The following is a 25,338-nucleotide window of genomic DNA, read 5'->3' on the forward strand; positions in this document are numbered from 1 at the left end:
TCACATCACTGGAACCCCAATGATTCTTTTTAGAGCCCTCTTTATGTCTCTGTTCCTCAGGCTGTAGATGAAGGGGTTCAGCATGGGGGTGACCACTGTGTACATCACCGAGGCCACTGCACTTGCGTGGGAGCTCTGGGGAGCAGCAGAGCTAAGGTACACACCGAGCATCGTGCAATAAAATAAACAGACAATGGAGAGGTGAGATGCACAGGTGGAAAATGCTTTATACTTGCCCTGAGCTGATGATATTCTAAGTATGGAGGAAACTATCTTAGAGTAAGTGTAAAGGATCCCAACAAAAGCACCACCACCCAGCAGGACAGCTGCAAAATACATCACCAAGTTATTAAGAAAGGTGTCAGAACAGGCGAGTTGAACCATCTCATTGAGTTCACAAAAAAAGTGGGAGATTTGGAAGTGTGAACAGAAGGACAGCCGCAACATCATTAAACATTGTAACAAGGAATTCAGGATACACATGATCCAGGACACCAGAACCAGCAGTGCACAGAGCTGGGGGTTCATGATGACCGTGTAGTGCAGGGGGTGACCGATGGCCACAAACCGGTCATAAGCCATCACACTCAGGAGAAAGACGTCCAACACAGCAAAAAGTGTGAAAAAGTACATCTGGGTGATGCAGCCTGCATAGGTTATGACTTTGCTCTGAGTCTGGAGGTTCAGCAGCATCTTGGGGACGGTGGTGGAGGTGAAACAGATGTCTACAAAGGACAGGTTGGCCAGGAAGAAGTACATGGGGGTGTGGAGGTGGGAGTCTGAGCTGACGGCCAGGATGATGAGCAGGTTTCCACACACAGTGATCAGGTACATGGAGAGGAAAAGCCCGAATATGAGGGGCTGCAGTTCTGGTTCCTCTGAAAGTCCTAGAAGAAGAAATTCTGAAATTTGTGTATCATTTTCTGGTTCCATGTAGTGGAGGTGATTTCCAGGAAAGAAGGAAATAGCATGACTGATTTTTATACAATTGTGCATTACTTACATATTTGAAATGGTACATTTTATATTTTGCAATCCAGAAATTTATTTTAATATTTTGTTTATGGATTGGTATCCTGTAAGAGTTTCCCCAATGTCACCTAATTATTCTATTTTTCCTCCAACAGTTTTTTTTCCCCTAATAGGTCTTGTATTCCACAGTTTTAATTAGATAGCTCTCCAATTTTAAGGGATATATATTGAGTGCTCACCAGGTTTTAGTCAGAGAGAGAGACAGAGAGAGAGAGAAAGAAATAAATAACATCTTCAAAATATAGATCATTTCAGATGGTGACAGGGAGTTAGAAGGATAGAGTGAATAGGTCATTCTATTTTCATGGGTATTTAGGCCAATTCTGCAAAGAATGTGACATTGGAACACAGAACTCAAGTAAGAGAGGGAGATAGATCAAGGATTATGGGGGAAGTGTGTGCCCAGCAGAGGGAATGGCCAGTGCAAAGGCTCCTAGGAAGAAGGTACTTGTTTCCAAGGTTCAAGCCAAAGAAGCAAAGCCAGTGGTGCAAGGGGAATGAGCAGGAGGGAGACTGAGGAGAGACACTGTCAGACATGCTGAGGAGGGAAGTGGCCTCTCTGCTACCGCTGAACCCTCAAGGCACAGGGACTCCCTTGTCCACACTGCCTCTCCCACTGCATTCATCGTGTTGCAAAGACATTCCATGAATTGAACAAGATCCCCTTCTTAGTGGTCTCTCTTGATCTAGTTCTGGCCACTATGTTGTGTCACCTTGGGATTTATGAGTCCTGGCTCCCTGTTGTGGGGACAGCTCACACTCTACAGTCACACACACACAGGACACCGTGGCTTCCTGGGTTGTGTTATTCCCCTGTCTTTCTCAGCCCCACCATTCTGGTTATGCTTGGGAATGAATCCAACCCAAGTAGCCAGATCCCTTCCCCTGCAAAATGCAGAAATGGCTCAGAGAAATGCCAATTCTTACATCTCCCATGGAGAATTAAATCTGGGGCTCCATATTGGGGTGGGCATTTTCTGCTGTGTAAGCTCAGGAGGTCCCTGGGAGCCTGTGAGGAACAATAACTTTCTTTGGTTTTGGCAATGTTCCACCCTTGAATCTAACCCCAGTGCCCAGCTACAATACTAAGAGGAGAAAAAAACAAAATAAAACAGACAAAAAACCACACATACACACACACAAAAACCCACCAAAAAAAAAAAAAAAAAACCTCTTCCAAAAGCCAAAGCAGTGGTATATTTCTGTTGTCAAATACAGTATATATGATAGACCCATGAGAAAATAAGCAAAGCGATCAACCAATACTTCACGAAAGGAACCCACTCAAAATAGCAAAAGCGGGCATTTGCAAACCCAAGCATAGAAAACTTGTTTTTCCTGTACCTCCTCCATCATTATCTGACCAATTCATTTTCATGAATTCTGATAGGGGATGAGATTATCTCCTTTATCCCCTTCGTTTTCTTTTTTCCCCCCTCTTAAATTTATTTCCCTACCTCTCCACTCAATGTGGGGCTTGAACCCATCACCCTAAGGTGAAGAGTCACTTGTGCCTCTGACTGAGCCAGCCAGGTGCCCCTCCTTTATCCCTTTTCGTCTGTGGCATCTTTCACTGATATTCTTGGGCTCTGGGTATGTATCTCTTCTGACAAACCCAAAGGGCACCTCTAATCCTCATTCTGGATTTCATTCCATGTGCAAAGCCCTCCCCAGACCGTGCTTTATAAATGCTGCTAATATCATGACAGTCTATCTTTTATACCAAATAACTTGCTTCATATGATCATGCCTGAAGACATTACATCATCCACTCGTTCATACCACTGTACTCTGTCCTCACCGTTAGGATGCGGGATTCAAAGGTGCAGGGAACTCACCTCCTTTGTTCACTTTTGTTTTTTTCCACAAAGATATGTGAATATATGTACTGAATATACAAACAAATCTAATATAAAAAGTTACAGAATGAAAGTAATGAATCATGGAACTTTACATCAAAAACTAGGGATGTACTGTATGGTGACTAACATAATATAATAAAAAATATTATTAAAAAAAAGAATGAAGGGATAATGAAACCAGGTTAAAATGAGTAGTTTCAAGAACATATTTTCCCAGATTTGGGGTGAGAGTGTGTCCCTAGTATCCTGCAGTTCAGAGACATCTCCAGAGAATAAACCCTTGACTGCGGGTTTATTGAACTTCGCAGATATCCACCGAGCTCAGGCAAGGAGGGGATTTGGGACTCTAAATACCTTGTATTTATTTCTTAAAATACTTTTTAATACCTTGTATTTATTTCTTAAAATACTTTTTAAATAGATATTCAATTGTTATTCTGTTTAATCTCTATCTTCACACCTGTTTCAGAAATACTACTGATACTTAAATGTTTGGGGTGTTCTTCAAAATAACTAGGCTGCTTTTCAGCTTTTCTTACCATGTGTTCAAGAACCCATATTCTCAGGTTTGGCGCTGGGTTAGGGCTAGATTTAGGGGAAGGGCTAGGGTTAGGATTAGGATATGTGACCGGGTGACAGAAGACAGGGTACACTGAGCTGCAGCAAGTGTAGGACTTGGGGGCCTCAATACTCAAAATTTATATTCAGTTGCTCTTGGTTTTATTTCTATCTTCACACCTATTTTAAGAAATGATACCAATTCATTTTTTTAAGTTTTTAATTAAAGTACAGTTAGTTAACGCACAGTGTAATATTAGTTTCAGGTATTGAAATATTAGTTTTTATAGTTGAAATATTAGTTTTTTAGTTGAAATATTAACATACAGTGTAATATTAGTTTCAGGAGTTGAATTCAGTGATTCAACACCTCCATACAACACTGGTGCTCATCACAGGTGTCCTCCTGAATCCCATCATCTACTTCATCCATCCCCCCAACCCCATCCCCCCTGGTAACCAGCAGTGAGTTCTCCAGAGTTAAAAGTCTGTGTCCCGGTTTGCTCTGTCTCTCTTGTTTTTCTGTATGTTTGATCATTTTGTCTCTTAAATTCCACACAATAAGAAAACCTGGATGGCAACCTAGTTATTCCAGAGAAGAACCCAAAGATTAAACAACTGGCAATATTTCTGAAATTTCTGAGAAGGTAGAGATAAAAACAGAAGGAACAATTGTTATCTATTTAAAGAGAATTTAGAAGTTGTGGTCCATATATACAATGGAGTATTATTCAGCTATCAAAAAGAACGATTTCTCAACATTTGCTGCAACATGGACGGGACTGGAGGAGATTATGCTAATGAAATAAGTCAAGCAGAGAAAGTCAATTATCATACGGTTTCTCTCATCTATGGAACATAAGAACTAGGAAGATCGGTAGGAGAAGAAAGGGATAAAGAAAGGGGGGTAATCAGAGGGGGGAGTGAAACATGAGAGACTATGGACTCTGAGAAACAAACTGAGGGCTTTGGAGGGGAGGGGGTGGGGGAATGGGATAGGCTGGTGATGGGTAGTAAGGAGGGCATGTATTCCATGGTGCACTTGGTGTTATACACAACTAATGAATCATCAAACTTTACATCAAAAACTAGGGATGTACAGTATGGTGACTAACATAATATAATAAAAAATATTTAAAAAAAATAAAGAGAATTTAGAGCTTCAAATCCCAACCTGGCCTCTACTCCATAGATGGCTGCAGTGTTTTTTCTCACCCCAGCGGGAATCTGGGGTATTACTCTCTGGAGATGTCTCTGAACTGCAGGATGCTAGGCACATACCCTAAGCCAAACCCTAACCCTAGCCCCTAACCATAGTGCCTAACCCTAACCTAATCCTAACCGTCTGGAGGAGACCCTGAAATGCCGGTTACCAGGCACATACCCACACTCTGGCCCTAAACCTAACTGTAACCCCAACCCTGGCCCTAACCCTAACACTAACCCTGGGCCTGAGGGGGGAAAAGAAGTAGATGTGATATGCAATGGAATATCACTCAGCCATCAAAGAAGAATGAAGTCTTGCCATTTGCAACAACATGGATGGAGCTAGAGAGTATTATGTGAAGTAAGTCGGTCATAGAAAGACAAATACCACATGGTTTCACTCAGGCATGGAGTTTAAAGGAAAAAAAAATGATCAAATGAAAAAAACAATGGTTTAAGGAAATTATTTGAAAGGCTGAAAACTGAAACAAAATGAAAACAAACAAACAAAAAAACCTGGGAGGTGGATAACATGGTCATAGAATAATAAAAGCCGATCAGAATGGCCATCAGATATACAGTTTGCTAAAACTAAAGGATAGTTCAAGAAAACAACAAAAAATGTCTCTTTCACCCAGCAGCCCGGGCAACAAACTAACAGAGCTGTTACACTGCTCGTGGTTGGGACTTGTAAACTGGTGGCCAAGGGGTTACTGTGAATTTGCTGCAGGAGGAAAGTGTTACAAGGGTGAAGGCAGAAGCTGAAGGCAGCTGTGTTCCAAATACTGATGATCTTCACCCCAGGGCTTCTCTGTCTCTGTGCCATGGACTTTCTGGCCAGAGCCTGCCCTGGGGTGGGGGGTGTGCTGTGCATTGTGGGGTGTTTAGTGTTTAGACATTCCTGTCCCCTGCAAACCCCTCTCAGTGTGACAGGCAAAGCTGGCTCCAGACAGTGATCAGTGACCCCCCCCAGGGGACAAAAATCACACCCGATTAGAACCACACATTGAGTGTAACAATCTCAACATAGTTTTTCTAGCATCGCTATAATAGCAGTTTAATAATAAAGATTATGAAAGACCACCAAAAGTGTGAGTAGCAGTCACTCTGTGAAATTAGTATTATCCCTGAATAAATACATTAATTATTTAATCAAGCAAACAAAGAAACACAGTGATCACTTGCCCTGGACTAAGTTGAATTGGCTCTCACATGGTGATGGGTCAATGTTCTTGGCTTCCATTCTCTCTGACCCTGTCATCCCCTGCAGTGTTGGACTCACCTGGCTGGGTGTGTGACAGGAAGGTGTCCTTGTGGAAGTCTGAATTCCTCCCTGGATGGCAGATGATACAGACTAAAGCTCTGTCTTCAGCCGAGAGAGCAGGAGGGAGTGAAGCATCGGCCCCCAGCCAGCCAGAATAAGGACTTAGCACAAGCACATAAAAAGCATGGTCCTTCCCATCCAAGGTTGCACAGGCTGACAGACCGGGGACGAGGAGATATTTACAGCTCCCTGTATCTGCTCATTAGGCACATTTCCCTCTTATGACTCCAGCATGGTTCCCAAGTGGAAAACTATTTTGTACACAAAGGAAATTTTTCTAATGAACCTCTGCTCCCAAGAGACCCATTTAGAAGTAGTGAATCCAGTTGTTTTTATTTGGGGGGGGAGGGGTTGGGGTTTTTTTTCACTCCCTCTCCTTGACCTTGCCCCCTTCCTGATGTGTGAGTCTCCTCGCATCTTATTTCAGCTCCGAGTTATATTTTTCTCCATGTCTACTGCCCAGGAACCCGCTTGGTTTACATCTCTTTTATCTTCAAAGCATTGACATGTGGTGGGGACTCACCCTGCTGTCTCCAGACAGGGTCTGTTCTTTTCAATAAGGCAGAGAAGTGGGTCCCTCTGATAATAAATCTTGGCCACTACACATATTGGCTTCAAGACACATTTGCCATTACACTTGGGAATTTATTACTTCATCTCAAGTTAAAAGCTGTCACTTGACCCTTGTTATAAAATGTTTGTTAATTCCAAGTGACATATCTAGGTCTTTGTGTGAGCTATCACCTGTACTGAGCACCTTACAGGGATTGTCTGATTTTATTTTGGCAAACATGTTATCCCTGAAGAAGGGTATTTCTCAGCTCCATTCTTCATGCAGGAATGGTGCTTGGTGAAGTCTAGTGATCTGCCCCGAGTTAATGTTTGACTATTTGGTGGGTCTTGAGTGTGATTCTTTCAGGATGCTTCTAGTTCTCAGGCTCCGGGACCGTGGTTCAACCAGAAATGAATTTTCCCCTGAGGATGTCTGGTAACATCTGATGCTCTGAACACCTACATCCACAAGAAAGGAGCATCCAAAAATAGAATTAACACTCCCACAAGTGTCAAAGGGAAGAAGTGAGAAAGCCTTTTCTAGACCAGCACTTCAACTTCAAATTTTCTACAAGGTGTCCATGAATCCACATGGATCCCACTACAAGTGCAGAATCTGGTCATGGTCCTCATTGCTAGCAAGCCCCCAGGTGTTGATGCTAGGGTCCTGGTCTGTGGACCACTGTTTGACTCGCAAGGCTCTGATCATGTGTCAGGGATGGTGTAGGGAGTTTTAGGTCTTCTGCACCAAAAATCATCGTTGCATGTAATTTTGAAGGAATAGGGTATTCACTCATTCTAGACTGTGTAAATTCTGTGTTTCTTTCATATGTTGTTCCTCGAGTGACACATATTAAAACACTTCTGAAAACACTTTTTGAAAAGTAAAGTAAGGGCCTCCCAAATATGTGGACATCTTACTCTCCAGGACCTATACACAGGTTATTGTTTGGAACAAGGGAGAATGAAGGCGTCAGATTGAACAGGGTTGCTAATCAACTTACATTCAGATAAAATACCAGCTGTGGCTGGAGAAATTGGAAACATTGTGTACTGTGGGTGAACATGCATGTTGGTGAAGCCACTGTGGAATACAGTATTAATTAAAAATTGAATTAACATGCGATCCTGTATTTGCACTTCTGGATGTTTACTCAAGGAAAACAAAAACATTAATTGGAAAAGATGCATCATGCACCCATATGTTTATTTTCAGCATTATTTATAATATTGTACACATGGAAACAACAATGGATATGTATGTATACGCATATACATACGTGTATATGTATTTATATACTACATCTTCATATCCACTTATCCATATATAAAATCCATATTATATATATATATATATATATATATAATGGCAAATACCTCATATATAACAAGATTTCCTTCTTTGTTATGCCTGAGTAATATTCCATTTTATTTATATGTATTATAAATACATACATATTTATTTATAGATAAATATAATTTTATAATCTATAATATTAATATGATACTAACATATAAATCATAAACTTATAATATATGATATATATCAAATATATATTGATTTAATATATATAAATATAAAGGAATATTTCTCAGGCACGACAAAGAATGAAATCTTACCATTAGCAATGAGGTGGATGGAGTAGAGTGTATTATGCTCAGGAAAATAAGTCCGTCAGAGAAAGACAAATACCAGATGATTTCACTTGGGTGTGTAATTTAAGACATAAAACAAATGAGCAAAGGGAAAAAAGAGAGAGAGAGGCAAACCAGGAAATAGTCTTTTTTTAAAGATTTTATTTATTGATTTGAGAGACAGTGATAGAGAGTGCATAAGAGGGAGAGGGTCAGAGGGAGAAACAGGCTCCCGCTGAGCAAGGAGCCCAATGTGGGACTCAATCCCAGGACCCTGGGATCATGCCCTGAGCTGAAGGCAAATGCTTAATGGACTGAGCCACCCAGGTGCCCCCGAGAACAAACCGATGATTACTAGAGGAGGGGGGGCTGGGGGGTGGACAAAACGGGGAAGGAGGGCGGTTGTGATGGGCATTGAGTGATGTATGGAAGTATTGAATCATTGTACTGCACCCCTGAAACTAATAAAACAGTGTATGTTAATTATACCTCAATTAAAATTTTTTAAAAGAAGAAATAAAAAATGAATTAAAAAAAAGACAAAAAGATAAAAAGATCAGCTATGATTGTCCAGGTGGGACGAAGGTAATCACAGTGGTCCTCCAACGTTGAGGGAGACACAAGAGTTGGTGTCAGAGAGACTTTGAAAATGCTGCCCTGTTGGCTCTGAAGGTGGAGGAAGAGCCAGGAGCCCAGGAATGCAGGTGTCCAGCAAGAGAGACTGGAATTGGAAAGGAAACAACAGATCCTCCCTTGAGCCTGTAGAAGGAGCTCAGCCCTGCAGACATCTTGCTATTAGACCCATGAGACTCCTTTCAAACTTGTGAGTCCAGAACTGTTAAGAGCTCGTACATGTTTGTTTTAAGCAACTAGTGCGGGGGTATTTTACGGCAGCCGGAGGATTCTCATATGGAAATAGTCAACAAAACTATTTGGGAAAAATGAATTTAGGCCTCTCAATTCCTCCATCAGTTTCCCTCGTATAATGGCAATTTATATTAAAAATCCACAGTAGATAGACAGGAAATTTTAATTTGATTTGGAAATATTTTGCCCCATCAGCTGGTACAGTGAGTTCCTTGTGGCATAAATGTGTCTGTGGTCTGAGTCTGAAGCCTTTGAAGCCGTGACATAGGAAAAGGAGCTCATGATCAAAAATAAGGTCATTCCTTGTAATTTACATCTTTGTCTGTATTTCTGCATCATTTTATTTCATGTACATTCAAAAGTTCATTCTTCTCAGTGCTATCCTCTCCAGCTTTCTCAAGATCCCTATCAACATGAAAGATGAGATCATGTATGCATCTGTGTGTGAACACATGTGATGAGCTTATTTGAAAGATGATGCATGGAAACACACACATACACAAGACACAACTGTTACCCTCAGATGTTTTCTTTGAGGTAAAATAGTAAGTTCCACACATTTTATTCATTCCCCACAATGTCCATATGAAGCCATGTTTAGAATCCCACGTTACCTTCAGAAACAGGGAATATGATGCTTAAATTTTTAGCAATTACCTCCCAAAGCAGATGAAACTTATGTACAGTCTTATATCATAGACAAATAGAAACTTGCAGCATGTATTCTTCATTTCTGTGTAGCTCCTTGAATTTGCCAATGCGTACATTTCACATATGCAGGTTATTGTGTATAATTTTACTCCAATGATTAATTCGGTGGAACAGATCTAATGGTGCATGGCTACTAGTAGGATCTAGAGGACAGGCAGCTGACTCTCATGTAAGAGGGGTGGGAGATCGCACTTCTGATGGGGAAAAAAGCCAAGTCTTAATTATGGATATATGAACAATGGAATTAAATTTAAGTAATTCACATGATAAACCAAACTTTTTTTATGAGTAGAAGATAAACCTACATATGGAAGTGTAGTAATAAGAGCCCATAAATGGACTGAGCTAGAAAGACTACAGCCACAGACAGCATCATGGATAAGTTTAGAAGAAGAATCTGGACATTCACACCTGACTCCAGATCCATGAGGACCCAGCAGAGATCAGAAATGCTCCCAACATATAATTCCATTTGACTGTAAAGGTGTTATGATATCCCATTTGACAAGGACAGTCTGTTACACAGCGAGAGCTGACTGACACAATCATCCGAGTGAACAGATCCGAGGCAGTTAGAACTTGTGCTGCTTTTTATTTGTGGCACAGGATCTGACATTAAGGAGAACAGTCAGGATCATTCTGTGATTCAAGTTTATTCTTATGACGTTATGAACAAGTGACTATATGTGGGCTCCTTTCTGGGTTTCTGGGAGAGTTTAAGGACTGACAGGGTATCCAGCTGTCTTACAAAGTGTCCTCTGCTGGTTCAGGTGGAGGAGATTTCTGAGCAGGAAGGGGGCACAGAATGGATGATGCTGATACTGTTCATTTACCATCACTTGTTTTTTTTTTTTAAAGATTTTATTTATTTATTTGAAAGAGATAGAGATAGCCAGCGAGAGAGGGAACACAAGCAGGGGGAGTGGGAGAGGAAGAAGCAGGCTCATAGCAGAGGAGCCTGATGTGGGGCTCGATCCCATAACGCTGGGATCATGCCCTGAGCTGAAGGCAGACGCTTAACCGCTGTGCCACCCAGGCGCCCCATCACTTGGTATTTTTGACAAAGATTAGGAAAAGGGGGTTATTTCCTGTTGCAATAAAAGCGACATATTACCAGGGAGCATTGGAAGTTTTCAAGTAGATACAGGAAAATAACACACCAATAAACATAGAACACACAAAGCAAGACTTCACCTTGAGGAAAAAAAAACCCTCAGTTGTGGACACCAGTCTCCTATGCTTCAATATATCAATGCACAGGAAAAAGAATGATTTTGGATAGTAAGGAAATGAGGAATTTGAAATGCTGCACCTCCCTATTTCTTAAATATTTTATTTTTTTTAATTCCAGTATAATTACCATACAGTGTAATGTTAGCTTCAAGTATATAATATAGTGACTCAACAATTCTCTTTACTATAGTGCTCATAATGATAAATGTGCTCTTAACCCCGTCACCTATTTCACCCATTCCCCCACTCACCTCCCCTCTGGCAACAACCACTTTGTTCTCCATCTCTCATTGTTTGTTTTGTTTCTTAAATTCCCCATATAAGGGATGCCCATGTGGCTCAGTTGGTTAAGCATCTGCCTTCAGCTCAGGTCATCATCCTAAGGTCCTGGGATCGAGCCCCACATTGGGCTCCTTGCTCAGGGGGCGGTCTGCTGTTCCTTCTGCCTCTGCCCTTCCCACTGGTGTTATCTCTCTCCCTCCCTCTCCCTCTCCCTCAAATATATGGGTAAAATCATTAAAAAATTTCCACATATGAGTGAAATCATATAGTATTTGTCTTTTTCTGACTGACTGATTTCACTTAGCATTATACCCTCTAGTTCCATCCATGTTCTAAATGCTTACATAAGAACTAGGAAGATCCGTAGGAGAAGAAAGGGATAAAGAAAGGGGGGGTAATCAGAAGGGGGAGTGAAGCATGAGAGACTATGGACTCTGAGAAACAAACTGAGGGCTTCAGAGGGGAGGGGGGTGGGGAATGGGATAGACTGGTGATGGGTAGTACGGAGAGCACATATTGCATGGTGCGCTGGGTGTTATATGCAAATAATGAATCATCGAACCTTACATCAAAAACCAGGGATGTACTGTATGGTGACTAACATAATATAATAAAAAATATTATTATAAAAAATGCTTACATCAAAACAAAAAGCTTCTACACAGCAAAGGAAACAGTCAACTGTCGGGTTTGGCCAGCAAACCCTGAGATGGCGAGTGAAAAAATTACTCCAGACATCTTAGTAGGAGAAAGGAGAGGGCCTGGGGACCAGACGCTCTCATGGCAAAAGGTCTTGAGCCAGACTCTGTCTCCACCTTTATTGTGAATGTGATGAATATAGCAAGGGAATAAGAAAAAACAAAAAGGAATGTGAAGCTGTAATAACCAATACCGCGGCATAGGGAGAGTCGTGGGAATGCGCTTGTGAGAGGCGTGCAGACAGGGAGTGTGTGGAGGGCGTGGCCTCCAAAGATAAGTGTTTCTCCCAAGTCAAGCATTTACTCCCTGGATGAGTGCATTAAGCCACACCGAGAATCTGGCCATTTTCAGCCCAGAAACCTTAAAGGGGCCCAGTTTTCCAGACACTCCTTCTTTGCTTTTCAACCAGTCTCATGCAGGGAGTCATGCATTTATTAAATCTTCTCTATCCAGGCACTGTGAATTCCCACAGTCCACAAGGCAAAAAGACCACCTACTGAACGAGAGAAGGTATTTGCAAATTATATATCCAATAAGGGACTAATATCCAAAATATATAAAAAAACTTATATAAGTCAACGCCAAAAAATTAATAATGATTCAATTAAAAATTGCCAGAAGACAGGAACACACATTTCTCCAAAGAAGACATCCCGATGATCAACAGACAATGCCCGACATCCCTCATCGGCCGGGAAATGCAAATCAAAACTGCAATGAGCTATCACCTCACACCCGCCAGAACAGCTGAAATTTACAACACAGGAAACCACAGATGTTGGGGAAGATGTGAAGAAAGGGGAACCCTCTTGCACTATTGGTGGGAATGAGAGCTGGTGCCTCCACTCTGGAAAATAGGATGGAGGTTTCTCAAAACATTAAAAATAGTACTACCCTATGATCCAGGGAATCACACTACTGGGTATGTACCCACAAAAAATGCATCTTCATATTTGAGGTCATCTCTGACACTAAGAATATATCAGGTCAACCTATTCAAATTTGTCTTTCCATGTAGACTCCACCGGGAGACCTGTTTGTTCTAATCCATGTTTACCAGTGGCTAGGTTAGGCATTCTGGACACCCAGGTGAATAATAGCAAAAAAACAAGAAGAGTAGTTTTAATGCACAGTAGCATGTTTGTAGAGAAAATGCCTGACATTAAGCTTTTGATTTCTGAGACATCCATTTCAAGGACAACCACGTTGAATAAACACACTGTCAGGTGTGGGACACTATTACCAGAGAAGCACTGAGGCGTCCCCACCCATGAAGTACCTCTTCAGAAAGTCCTGTGTCACCCCAATACTGACACGTGAGTGATCCTGCTTTTCTTTTTCATGCCAGAATTTCACTCTTAAGTTTTAAACTTGTCAATAAAGAGTGAACCAGCAAACCACTAGCCACTCTGCCCATGGACCCCAATAAAGGCAGGGCCCCAGTTGTAGGCTGTCTCTCTCTTGCTCTGATTCTCTGCCCTCCTAGACGTTTCTGGCTCTGTACTCCAGGACCTGTGAGGAATAAACCTGGTTTTGTTAGAGTTCTCTGATGGGTGCTGCTGAGGCCTGTCTTGCAATCACAGTGAGAACCCAAGGACTGGTGCAGCCACAGCAGAGGCTCTGGTCAGGGAAGCATCTGTGGGAATGTCCACAAGCACAGGGTGCAGGGGGTGCCCGGGCTTTCCTAATGCAAGCATCCCTGTCAGGAGCCTGAGACTTAAATGGAACAGTGTTAGAGTCCACATTCTCAGGAAGAGGAGTGAAGATAGTGATGTAAAAAGATGGACAGACTTTATGTGAAAACTGTGGCTTTGTATTCACCTACATTAAAGTTATGTAAAGGGCATGGTTGCCAATTATATTTTCTTTCAAATGAAGAATATAACTCATGATTATTGTATTGGGAAATCTAAGGAAAATTTATTTGTCATGGTGTAAGTCACTTGAAAGTATTTTTAAGAAATCCAAATTGCCACATATAAGATGTAGAAATTTCCCAGTATTTTTGACCAGGATGGGGAAAATATTAGGACTTTATGAAAATGGACAAAGGGGAAACTATGTATATATCACACAGAGCAGAAACTTCATAGAGTCAGAAGGGCACATGATGTGATGAGGACCGGGTGTTCTACACAACTAATGAATCACTGAACACCTGAACTTAATTTTAAAAAGTAAACTGGGTGACGTAAATGTATGGAGAAGTTGAATTCAAGCAAATGGAAATTCCACAAGTTATAAAGAAGGTGCAGTTTCTACTTTCACAGGCTGATCAAAGCCAGTCCCTGGCTCTGAGGCTGTGAGCCCTGCAATCATGGGCTCTCTTTCAGCCCCAGGACCATTGGCCCTCACATCACTGGAACCCCAATGATTCTTTTCAGAGCCCTCCTTATGTCTCTGTTCCTCAGGCTGTAGATGAAGGGGTTCAGCATAGGGGTGACCACCGTGTACATCACTGAGGCCACTGCACTTGCGTGGGAGCTCTGGGGAGCAGCAGAGCTAAGGTACACTCCCAGCACCGTACAATAAAATAAGGAGACAAGTGAGAGGTGAGATGCACAGGTGGAAAATGCTTTATACTTGCCCTGAGCTGATGAGATCCTAAGTATGGAGGAACCTATCTTAGAGTAAGAGTAAAGGATCCCAGTGAGGGGACTGCCAGCCAGCAGCATGGTTGCAATATACATCACCATGTCATTAAGAACTGAGGGTTTCAGAGGGGAGGGGGTGGGGGAATGGGATAGACTGGTGATGGGTAGTAAGGAGGGCACGTATTGCATGGTGCACTGGGTGTTTTATGCAAATAATGAATCATGGAACATTACACCAAAAACTAAGGATGTACTGTATGGTGACTAACATAATATAATAAAAATATTTTTAAAAAATAAACAAAAATAAAGGACACCAGAACCAGCAGCACACAGAGCTGGGGTTCATGAGGAGCATGTAATGCAGGGGGTGACAGATGGCCACAAACCGGTCATAGGCCATCACAGCCAGGAGAAAGTCATCCAATCCTGCAAAGAGTAGGAATAAGTATATTTGAGTGATGCAGCCTGCACAGGTTATGAATTTGCTCTGAGTCTGGATGTTCCACAGCATCTTGGGGATGGCGGCGGAGGTGAAGCAGATGTCTACAAAGGACAGGTTGGCCAGGAAGAAGTACATGGGAGTGTGGAGGTTGGGGTCCATGCTAATGGCCAAGATGATGAGCAGGTTTCCAAACACAGTGATCAGGTACGTGGAGAGGAAAATCCCAAATATGAGGGGCTGCAGTTCTGGTTTCTCTGAAAATCCCAGAAGAAGAAACTGAAATTCCTGAATCATTGCCTGGTTCTATGTGGTCAACGTGACTACATAGTAGGGAACAAAAAAATAACATGACAAATTTCTTCAATAATGAACACTATAAATATCATTGAAATTATACAATTTGTATTTTATATTCAAAAGTAAATATACATAGTTTTTGTATAGAACTTGTCCCCTGTTTGGATGACCCCCATGCCAGCTCTGAATAGGAATGTGCATCCCACACATGGCCTTTTCCCCAAGTACTCATGTATTCTATACTTTCAATGAGAAGTTCTGTCACGTGTTTGAGGAATAAACTTGAGTACTGACTAACCTCCAGGCAACGAGTATTGGTGTCAAGAAGCAAAAGTCTACACATTCAGTGATGGAGAAGATAAGAAAATAAAAGATCAGACAGAATATCAGAAGGTTACAGGTACAATGAAGACAAAGCCGGTATAAAGGAAAGAGTGGATAGGGTGTTATTTTTTACCGGTTGCTCAGGTAGACAACACATTTACACGGATGCTCCAAGGGGGAAACAGCAGGAGACACAAGATTATCCAGGGAAGCATGTGCCAAACAGATGGAACAAACAATGCGAAGGCTTTCAGAAAGGACTTGAGTGTTTTGCCCATTAATCTTTAAAACTTAAGTGTGGTTGACACACTGTGTTACATTAATTTTGGGTGTAAAACACAGTGACTCAACAAGTTTAAACGTTGTACCGTGTTCACGACATTGGAGCTGCCATCTGTCACCACACAACGCTATCACTGACTATATTGCCCAGGCTGTGCCTTTTATTCCTGTGACTCATTCATTCCTTAAATGGAAGCCTGTATCTCCCACTCACCTTCACCATCCTGCTTTTCGTTTGTTCATTTATTGTTTTGAAAAATCAAGGCTCAAGCAGACAACTTCATGAGAATGAGGAATATAAACCTGGATTCCCCTGACTTCTTTTTTTAATAATAATTTTTTACTGTATTATGTCACCATACAGTACATCCCTAGTTTTTGATGTAAAGTTCCATGATTCATTAGTTGCGTATAACACCCAGTGCGCCATGCAATACGTGCCCTCCTTGATACCCATCACCGGCCTATCCCATTCCCCCACCCTCCTCCCCTCTGAAGCCCTCAGTTTGTTTCCCAGAGTCCATAGTCTCTCATGGTTCATTCCCCCTTCTGTTTACTCCTCCTTCATTCTTCCCTTCCTTCTCCTACTGATCTTCCTACTTCTTATGTTCCATAAATGAGTGAAACCATATGATAATTGTCTTTCTCTGCTTGACTTATTTTGCTTAGCATTATCTCCTCCAGTCCCATCCATGTTGCTGCAAATGTTGGGTAATCGTTCTTTCTGATGGCTGAGTAATATTCAATGGATTCACCTGACTTCTAATCTGGTCTCTTGGGAGCGAAGCATCAGCAGGAAAATTTTCCTTTCTGTCCAGACCAGTGGCCCACTGGGAATGAAATGCTCTGAGGTGGGAGTAACAATGGAAACAGTGCCTAATGAGCAGACACAGGGTGTTATAAATATCTCTTCTCCCTCTGAACTTCAGTATGTGAAACCTTGCTCTCACCAGGACATGGTTGTTGCTTTTGGGTTCCTAAGTCTGACTGGGGGACCCATGCTTCACTCCTTCCTGCTGTCCTGCCTGGAAACAGAATTTGGTCTCCATCATCAACCATCCAGGGAGGAATTGGGACCTTGACACGGAGCCTTTTATCTTATAGACCTCACCCAGGTGAGTCTGAGAGCTCAGCACACATTTCATGAATCGACATGGATGGAACTGGAGGGGATTATGCTAAGTGAAATAAGTCAAGCAGAGAAACAATTATCATATGGCTTCACTCATATGTGGAACATCAGAAATAGCACAGAGGACCTTAGGGGAAGGAAGGGAGAACTGAAGGGGGGGGAATCCGAGGGGGAGACTAACCATGAGAGACTATGGACTCGAGAAACAATCTGAGGGTTTCAGAGGGGAGGGGGGTGGGGATAGGTTAGCCTGGTGTTGGGTATTAAGGAGGGCACATGTTGTAATGAGCACTGGGTGTTACACGCAAATAATGAATCGTTAAACACTACATCAAAAACTAATGATGCACTATATGGTAGCTAACGTAACATAATAAAAAAAAATTCAAACAAATAAAGAGGGCTAACACACACACACACACCTCATTGCCAGGACTAATGTTAGGGAGCTTTTCCCCCTATGGTTTCTTCTAGGAGTTATATGGCTTAATGTCTCACATTTAAGTCTTTACTCCATTTCTGAGTTAATTTTTGTGAGTGATATAAGATTATGTTCTGACTTCATTCTTTTGCATGTGAATATTACTTTCCAACAACATTTATTGAGGAGAGTATCTTAAAAAAAAGAAAGAATCAGAGAGAATGGAACCTGAGAAAATTTTCTGAGATCACCTGAAAGTAGATAGACTCATTACAATTAATTTATGTAATGTGTTCAAGAGAGAAGTGTCCACTGGACTCAGCAATACAGGCATCATTGTTGACCCTAAGTCCAGTTGGATGAGACGGGGGAAGGAAATGAGGGACATAAAGAGGTTCCAGTGAAATTACAACATGCCCAAGGAGTTTGCAGCTAAGGGGGCAGGAAAACGGAGGACTTGGCCTGGAGTTGTTTTTGGTGAACTGTTTAAGATGTGGTGGTTTTTAGTATGTTGTGTATTTATAGTAAGACCCAGACCCATGCAGGTAGCTATTCCCCTGCAACAGCAGTTGTTGAGACATACAATTCTCAGCATCTTCTCTCACAGTGAGTATTCAAATAAAAAATCGTGTTTCATATGCAAAATGGGGTATGCTAACTAGCTTTACATTGTAATAGTTCATTGCCAAGAGCTGTGGAAAGGATGGAGACATCTGTGAGGTAGAAGGAAAAACTCAGCCACATCTCTTTCCAGGTGATCATTACTCACTTGCCCACATGAAGGAACTGTATTGTAGGATTGTTATGTACACTGAAGAACACCGTCTGCCCCCCTAGGAAGATGGCTGCTTCTATCCCCTTCATTTGATTAAGGAAATTCATATTTGGGTTGGATTGGTTGTCTCTCCCAAGTTCAAACTGCTCATATGTGGTAGATCTGACATTCAAAACCTGGTTGTCTGATTCCAAAAGTTTTGCTTTAAAATCATTTGGAAAATCTCTTACTATTTCATCTTTAAAAATCCCCCTCTATTGTCAAACATTGTATATATTCTGTTGTAAATTGCAGGTTTGTTCCTTTTGCACATTTTTTTCTAGAGGGGTATCAAATAATAAAATGTCCTGACATCTTAAAAATAGGACCCCATTCTAGTTTGGATTCATTGTGTTTTTTCCAGCTTTGCTAATTTTTCTGGGTATCAGGGGATGTGGACTGGGACTGGAATGCTGCCAGAACCAGGGAAGATTTCTGCTTATTGCAGTCTCTCAGGGACCCGCTGAGCTTAGTAGATCTCTTTTCCCCCTTGTGTCCATTTCTTTCCTTTCTTTGTTTTTAGAACTGCTTTGTTATGTTGCTTTTTTTTTTTTTTAAGATTTTATTTATTTATTCGACAGGACAGAGACAGCCAGCGAGAGAGGGAACACAAGCAAGGGGAGTGGGAGAGGAAGAAGCAGGCTCATAGCGGAGGAGCCTGATGTGGGGCTCGATCCCATAATGCCGGGATCACGCCCTGAGCCGAAGGCAGATGCTTAACCGCTGTGCCACCCAGGCGCCCCTGTTATGTTGCTTTAAATACAGGACACATGATGATCATATTAAAATGGAGCTCATGTTTCCATGTTCTTGGGAAGCTTACTAACTAGAATTTAACTATGATTTACACATTCCTCAGGGTAAAGGTAATCTGATGTTGACAGCTTGCCTTCCACCATTTCTTTCAACGTTTATTGTGGCTGGAGTGAGAAAAGTGTGTTAGTAACATAGTGCCAGGAGGCCGGAGTGCACTCTGTGTGTGTGTGTGTGTGTGTGTGTGTGTGTGTGTGTGTGTGTGTGTACATGTGTGTTGTGGGGCATGAGCAGTCCTCAGGGCAATGGTACCCGAGTTCATATACTCCAATACGTGACCCTTAAATGCAGAATGTTCACCAACAGGTGGAAATAAGGAAGGGATCCATCTCTATTCACAGAACACCTTGGAACACAATTAATAAGATGCAAAGAGCACCATGTGAAGGAAGGACTCCCTGTGTCATGAAGTCCCATCAGTGGCAAGAAAGCCACTGGGGTCCTCAACATTCTCTGCCACCACCTCTCATCTCTCTCCTCTTGCTCATTCCCTCACCACACTGACTGCATGTTGAGATCTGCAGATCTGCAGTAAGTGCCTTCTGCGGGCCCTTTGTTCTGCTTTCACTGCAGGATACACACCTCCCCCAGATATCCTCCTGCCTCCTGCTCAGTCTTTCTGGAACCTCTGTTAAAATGTCACCTTCTTTGCAGGTATTCCTGAACTTCTTTTTTTTATATAATAATTTGTTATTATGTTATGTTACTCACCATACAGTATATCCTTAGTTTTTGATGCAATGTTCTATGATTCATTATTTGTGTATAACACCCGGTGCACCATGCAATATGTGCCCTCCTTACTACCCATCACCAGCCTATCCCAATCCCCCATCCCCCTCCCCTCTGAAGCGCTCAGTTTGTTTCCCAGAGTCCATAGTCTCTCACGGTTCATTCCCCCTTCTGTTTACCCCCACTTCATTCTTTCCTTCCTTCTCCTACTGATCTTCCTGGTATTTCCCACGTTCCAAAAATGAGTGAAACCATATGATATTTGTCTTTCTCTGCTTGACTTATTTCACTTAGCATAATCTCCTCCGGTCCCGTTATTAAAACTTAGCACCACCCTCCCCATCCATTCCTTTTTATACCACTTTTTTCCCCTGCATGGCACCTGTTGCTATCTGACATGGTATATGATCTTTATTTTTTATATATATATTCTTTCCCCATCACTGGATTCTATGGACTTTTTCTTCCTCCACGTTTTTATTTAAATTCCACTTAGTTAACATACAGAGTAATATTAGTTTCAGATGTAGAACAGTGATTCAGCACTTCTGTACAACAGGTGCTCGTCACAAGTGCCCTCCTTCATCCCCATCATTATTTTCACCCTTCCCCCACCCACCTACCTCCCTCAGTTTGTTCTCTATAGCTAAGAGTCTGTTTCTTGCTTTGCCTCTCTTTTTTTCTCCCACTATGTTTTTTGTTTTGTTTCTTAAATTCCACACATGAGTGAAATCATATGGTATTTGTCTTTCTGTAACTGACTTATTTCACTTAGGATAACAGACTCTGGCACCATCCACATCATTGGCAAGATTTCATTCCTTTTTGTTGCTTAGTAATATGCTATTATATTATATTATATTATATTAATTACATTATATTATATTATATTATATTAATTGTACTAGATAGATAGATCACATCTTCTTTATCCATTCATCGCTTGATGGACATTTACAATTTCTCTATAGTTTGGCTATTATAGATATTGCTGCTATAAACTTTGGGATATATTTATTCCCTTTGAATTAATATTTTTGCATCCTTAGGTAAGTACATAGTAGTACAATATGTGGAATGGGAGAAGTATTCACAAATGACATATCTGATCAAGGGTTAGTATCCAAAATCTGAAAAGTTCTTATCAAACTCAACACCCCCAAAAATAAATAATCCAGTTAAGAAATGGGCAGAAGATATGTATAGATACTTTTCCAAAGAAGACATACAGATGGCCAATAGACACATGAAAAGATGCTCAACATCACTCATCATCAGGGAAATACAAATCAAATCTACAATGAGATGTCACCTCACAGCAGTCAGAATGGCTAAAATTAACAACACAGGAAGCAACAGGTGTTGTCAAGGATACAGAGAAAGGGGAACCCTCATGGAGTGTTGGTAGGAATGCAAACTGGTGCAAACACTCTGGAAAACAGTGTGGTGGTTCCTGAATAAGTTAAAAATAGAACTACCCTATGATCCATCCATTGCACTTCTAGGTATTTACCCAAAGGATGTATGCAGTTTTCTATCTCAGCACCATATGCTCTTTGTCTAGAAGATGACATACTCAACATTATTCTTCAGATGCAGGAAAACATTTTTCATTAAAACTATAATACACGCCCTCTTAGGGAAAAGCTGAATACACAAGAATTCCTAATCAGGATGTCAAGTAACATCCCTTAAACTGGATCAGATCTATACAAAAAATAGTTTTTTTCTTGATTTCAAAATACAAATGGTAGCATGTCACTCTGTTAATAATGGCTATTTGCTACAAATCAAAACTACAATGAGGTATCACCTCAATTTGTCCGAATGGCTAAAATCAACAAGATAAGAAACAACAGATGTTGGTGAGGATGTGCAGAAAGAGGAACCCTCTTGCCCTGTTGGTGGGAATGCAAACTGGTGGGACTGCTCTAGAAAACAGTAGGGAGGTTCCTCAAAGAGTTAAAAACAGAATAACCCTACAATCCAGTTATTGCTTTGCTATGTATTTATCCAGAAAATACGAAATACTAATTCGAAAGGGCACATCACTCCAAGGTATATTCTCCAATGGAATATCACTCAGCGATCAGACAAATGAAATCTTGCCATTTACAACAATGTGGATGGAGCTAAAGAGTATTGTGTTAAATGAAATAAACTGGTTAGGAAAAGACAAATACCATATGATTTCACACATGTGTGGAAATTAAGAAACAAATCATTAAAAACATGAAATAAAATAAATTAGTTAACTTTAAAAAAAGAAACAAATCAAAGGAACCTGGCGGGGGGGGGGGGAAGAGAAGGAGAGACAAACCAAGAACAGATACTCAATTACACAGAAGAAATTAACCGTTGCCAGAAGGGAGGTGAGTGAGGTGATGGGTGAGACAGGTGATGGGGATGAAGGAGTGCACTTGCCATGATGAGAACTGGACACTGGATGGAAGTGTTGAATCACTATATTGTCACCAGAAACTAATATTACAGTAGGGAAAACTGAAGGGGAAGAAATCAGTGAGGGAGACAAACCATGAGAGACTCTGAACTCAGAAACAAATTGAGGGTTTCAGAGGAGAGGGGGGTGGGGAGTGGGGTAGCAGGGTGATGGGTATTAAGAGGGCACGTGTTGTGATGAGCACTGGGTGTTATATGCAGCCAAAGAATCACTGACCACTACATCAAAAACTAATGATGTATTCTATGTTGGCTAACTGAACATTATAAAAAATTAAAAAACTGTTTTTTAAACAAAAACCAAAAAATGAAAAGAAGTAAAGAGTAAAGAAACAATAATGAATAAATGAATAAATAAATAAATAAATAAATAAATAAATAAAGTTCATTTGCTTGAATATTTACCTTTTTTTTTTTTTTTTCCTTTCTAGTGGTTATCTCCACCACATGGTACTACATAATGATACACGAATTTCAGAGTTTCTTCTTCAGGGATTTTCAGAGGACCCAGAACTGCAGCCCCTCCTATTTGGGGTTTTCCTCTCCATGTACCTGGTCACTGTGTTTGGAAACCTGCTCATCATCCTGGCCGTCAGCTCTGACTCCCACCTCCACACCCCCATGTACTTCTTCCTGGCCAACCTGTCCTTTGCAGAATCTGTTTCACCTCCACCACCATCCCCAAGATGCTGTGGAATATTCAGACTCAGAGCCAAGTCATCACTTTTGAAGGCTGCCTCAGCCAGATGTGTTTTTTCCTACTCTGTGCGGAGTTAGATGACTTTATCCTGTCCGCAATGGCCTATGACTGCTTTGTGGCCATCTGTCACCCCCTGCACTACACGGTCATCATGAACCCCCGGCTCTGTGGACTGCTGGTTCTGGTGTCCTGGATAATCAGTGATCTCAATTCTTTGTTACAGAGCTTAATGCTGTTGCAGCTGACCTTCTGTACAGGCATGGAAATCCCCCATTTTTTTTGTGAACTCAATCAGGTAGTTGGGCACGCCTGTTCCGACACCTTTGTTAATAACATGGTGATGTATTTTGCAACTGTGCTGTTGGGTGGTGGTCCCCTGGCTGGGGTCCTTTACTGTTACTCTAAGATACTTTCTTCCATATATAAGATCTCCTCAGCTCAAGGCAAGTATAAAGTATTTTTCACCTGTGCATCTCACCTCTCGGTTGTCTCCTTATTTTATTGTACAGGCCTAGGAGTGTACCTTAGCTCTGCTGCTACCCAGAGCTCCCATGTAAGTGCAGTGGCCTCGGTGATGTACACGGTGGTCACACCCATGCTGAACCCCTTCATCTACAGCCTGAGGAACACAGACATAAAGAGGGCTCTGAAAGGAATCATTGGGGATCCAGTGTTGTAAGGGCCTAGTGTCCTGAGGCTTACGAAGTGCCCATGTTTGAAGGGCTCACAGCCTCAGAGCCGGGAACTGTTATTCTTTGATCAGATTATGGAAATAGTATCTGCTCCTTCTGTTTATTTCCTGGAATCCCCATTTGTTTGAATTCAATTTCTCCATAAATTTAAGTAACTCACTTCCTTGAGCTTATGCTTTGTCTGATATACAATTTTCCCCTTTGTCCGTTTCCCACTTTTTCAAAGTTTTCCCTAGCATTGATCAAATATATTTGGAAAGTCCCATTTATGACATGGGGTACCATGGATTTCTTAAGAATCCTTTCTATTCAAACAGCACATATCATCCCAAGTAATTTTTCTCTTGTTTTACTAAAAGAATAGCCATGAGTCATATTATTCATATAGAAAAACTACTTTTGGTAACCAAAGCCATTTATGTAATTTTACAGTGAAGGAAAGCATGAGACCCAATCATTCACTTTGTGTCCATCAGTACTTTGTAGATCTCTGCCTTCGTTGCTCATCCTGATGATGCAGACTAACTTACAGTTTGTCCTATAGGGAGTCACTGAGCTTCATTCTCCTTCTTATGATCATGTCCCCCTACACAGCTGTGTCCACTGTACCCACCACACTGATCGGAAATGTGATTGCCAAGTACACTCGCCAAGTGGAGTCTGCGGAGACACATGTATTAGAATAAATAAACTAACATCATATGGCCGTTGAGCCAGGGAAGATTGTAAATATCATGATGATAAATTGAAAGTATACTTTGTATTACTGAGCAAAATATTTCATTTTATATTGTCCAGCTACTCATTCAAGTATGGAGTTTGGTATCCCTGTACAAGAGTTGGTTTTGTTTTCCCAGTGGGATGAAGAATTGGTTGGCATGTTTATGGTGTTTGTCTTGAATCATAATCACTTCCTGCTGTATAGACATAGGACTCTTTGCTCTAAATGAAATACCTCCTCTTGTCTAAATTTTGTCATAACCATGAAACGGGCAATGATCAAACAACATGGTTATCATCCATCATATGCCATCCATATATATTCTCAGGATCAGAGGATGCCTCATTAGAGAGATTGAAATCCTGTCCAGTCCTGTGGTTCAGGTCACATCTTTTGTGCAAAGAGGCATGTCCTTCCAACCTCTCTTGGTTACCTGGAAGGAACCCTAACTAAGGCTCCTATTACAGTCATCAGAAATGAACATGTAGAAGCATTTTGTTGGGTCCAAAGGAAATGTTCAAGGTTAGGAGTGTGACTATGTATGTGTGTGTGTACATTTGTACGCATCTTTCTCTCAAATAAACGCATTCACACATGTTTATGTAGACACACAAAGACTTATTTAAATCCCATCTATTGTGTTGAAAGATAACCTAAATGTTGAATGGGGTACAAATGAAAAGAATAAGCATTTGAATCAACGTAAAATAGAGAGAAGGTAGAATTTTGACACAAAGATTTCCTTAATTTTGATAAAGAATTGTTTTTCATCCCAGATTTTCAAAAGCCTCAGCGTCAAAACCACATTTACATTTATGCAGCAGGAAATCACTGCTCAGCAAATAAGGCAGAATATCTCCAAACTAAAACTAATATTCTCCTTTGAGTTAAGGTGGGATTTCAATACCAAATGCCTTTACCCAAGGGAAGTTCACTAAATGAGATGAAAG

The 25,338-nt window shown here is 41.2% G+C and overlaps 1 protein-coding gene across 1 annotated transcript; it reads right to left on the minus strand.

The window, feature by feature from the left end:
* LOC148108959 (olfactory receptor-like protein OLF4) lies at positions 1-951 on the minus strand. Its single transcript, XM_087866653.1, has one exon. The coding sequence runs from the start codon at positions 931-933 to the stop codon at positions 1-3; it is 933 nt and encodes a 310-aa protein (XP_087722779.1). The 5' UTR covers positions 934-951.
* Between the last annotated feature and the right edge of the window lie 24,387 nt (positions 952-25,338).

The sequence above is a fragment of the Ursus americanus genome, chromosome 14, assembly GCF_024610735.1.
Source record: "Ursus americanus isolate L20-20 chromosome 14, mUrsAme1.1.p, whole genome shotgun sequence".
Taxonomy (NCBI): Eukaryota; Metazoa; Chordata; class Mammalia; order Carnivora; family Ursidae; genus Ursus; species Ursus americanus.

What these genes read in the sequence shown, in the direction of transcription:
- LOC148108959 (XM_087866653.1), bottom strand. Translation starts at nt 933, where the DNA reads ATGGAACCAGAAAATGATACACAAATTTCAGAATTTCTTCTTCTAGGA.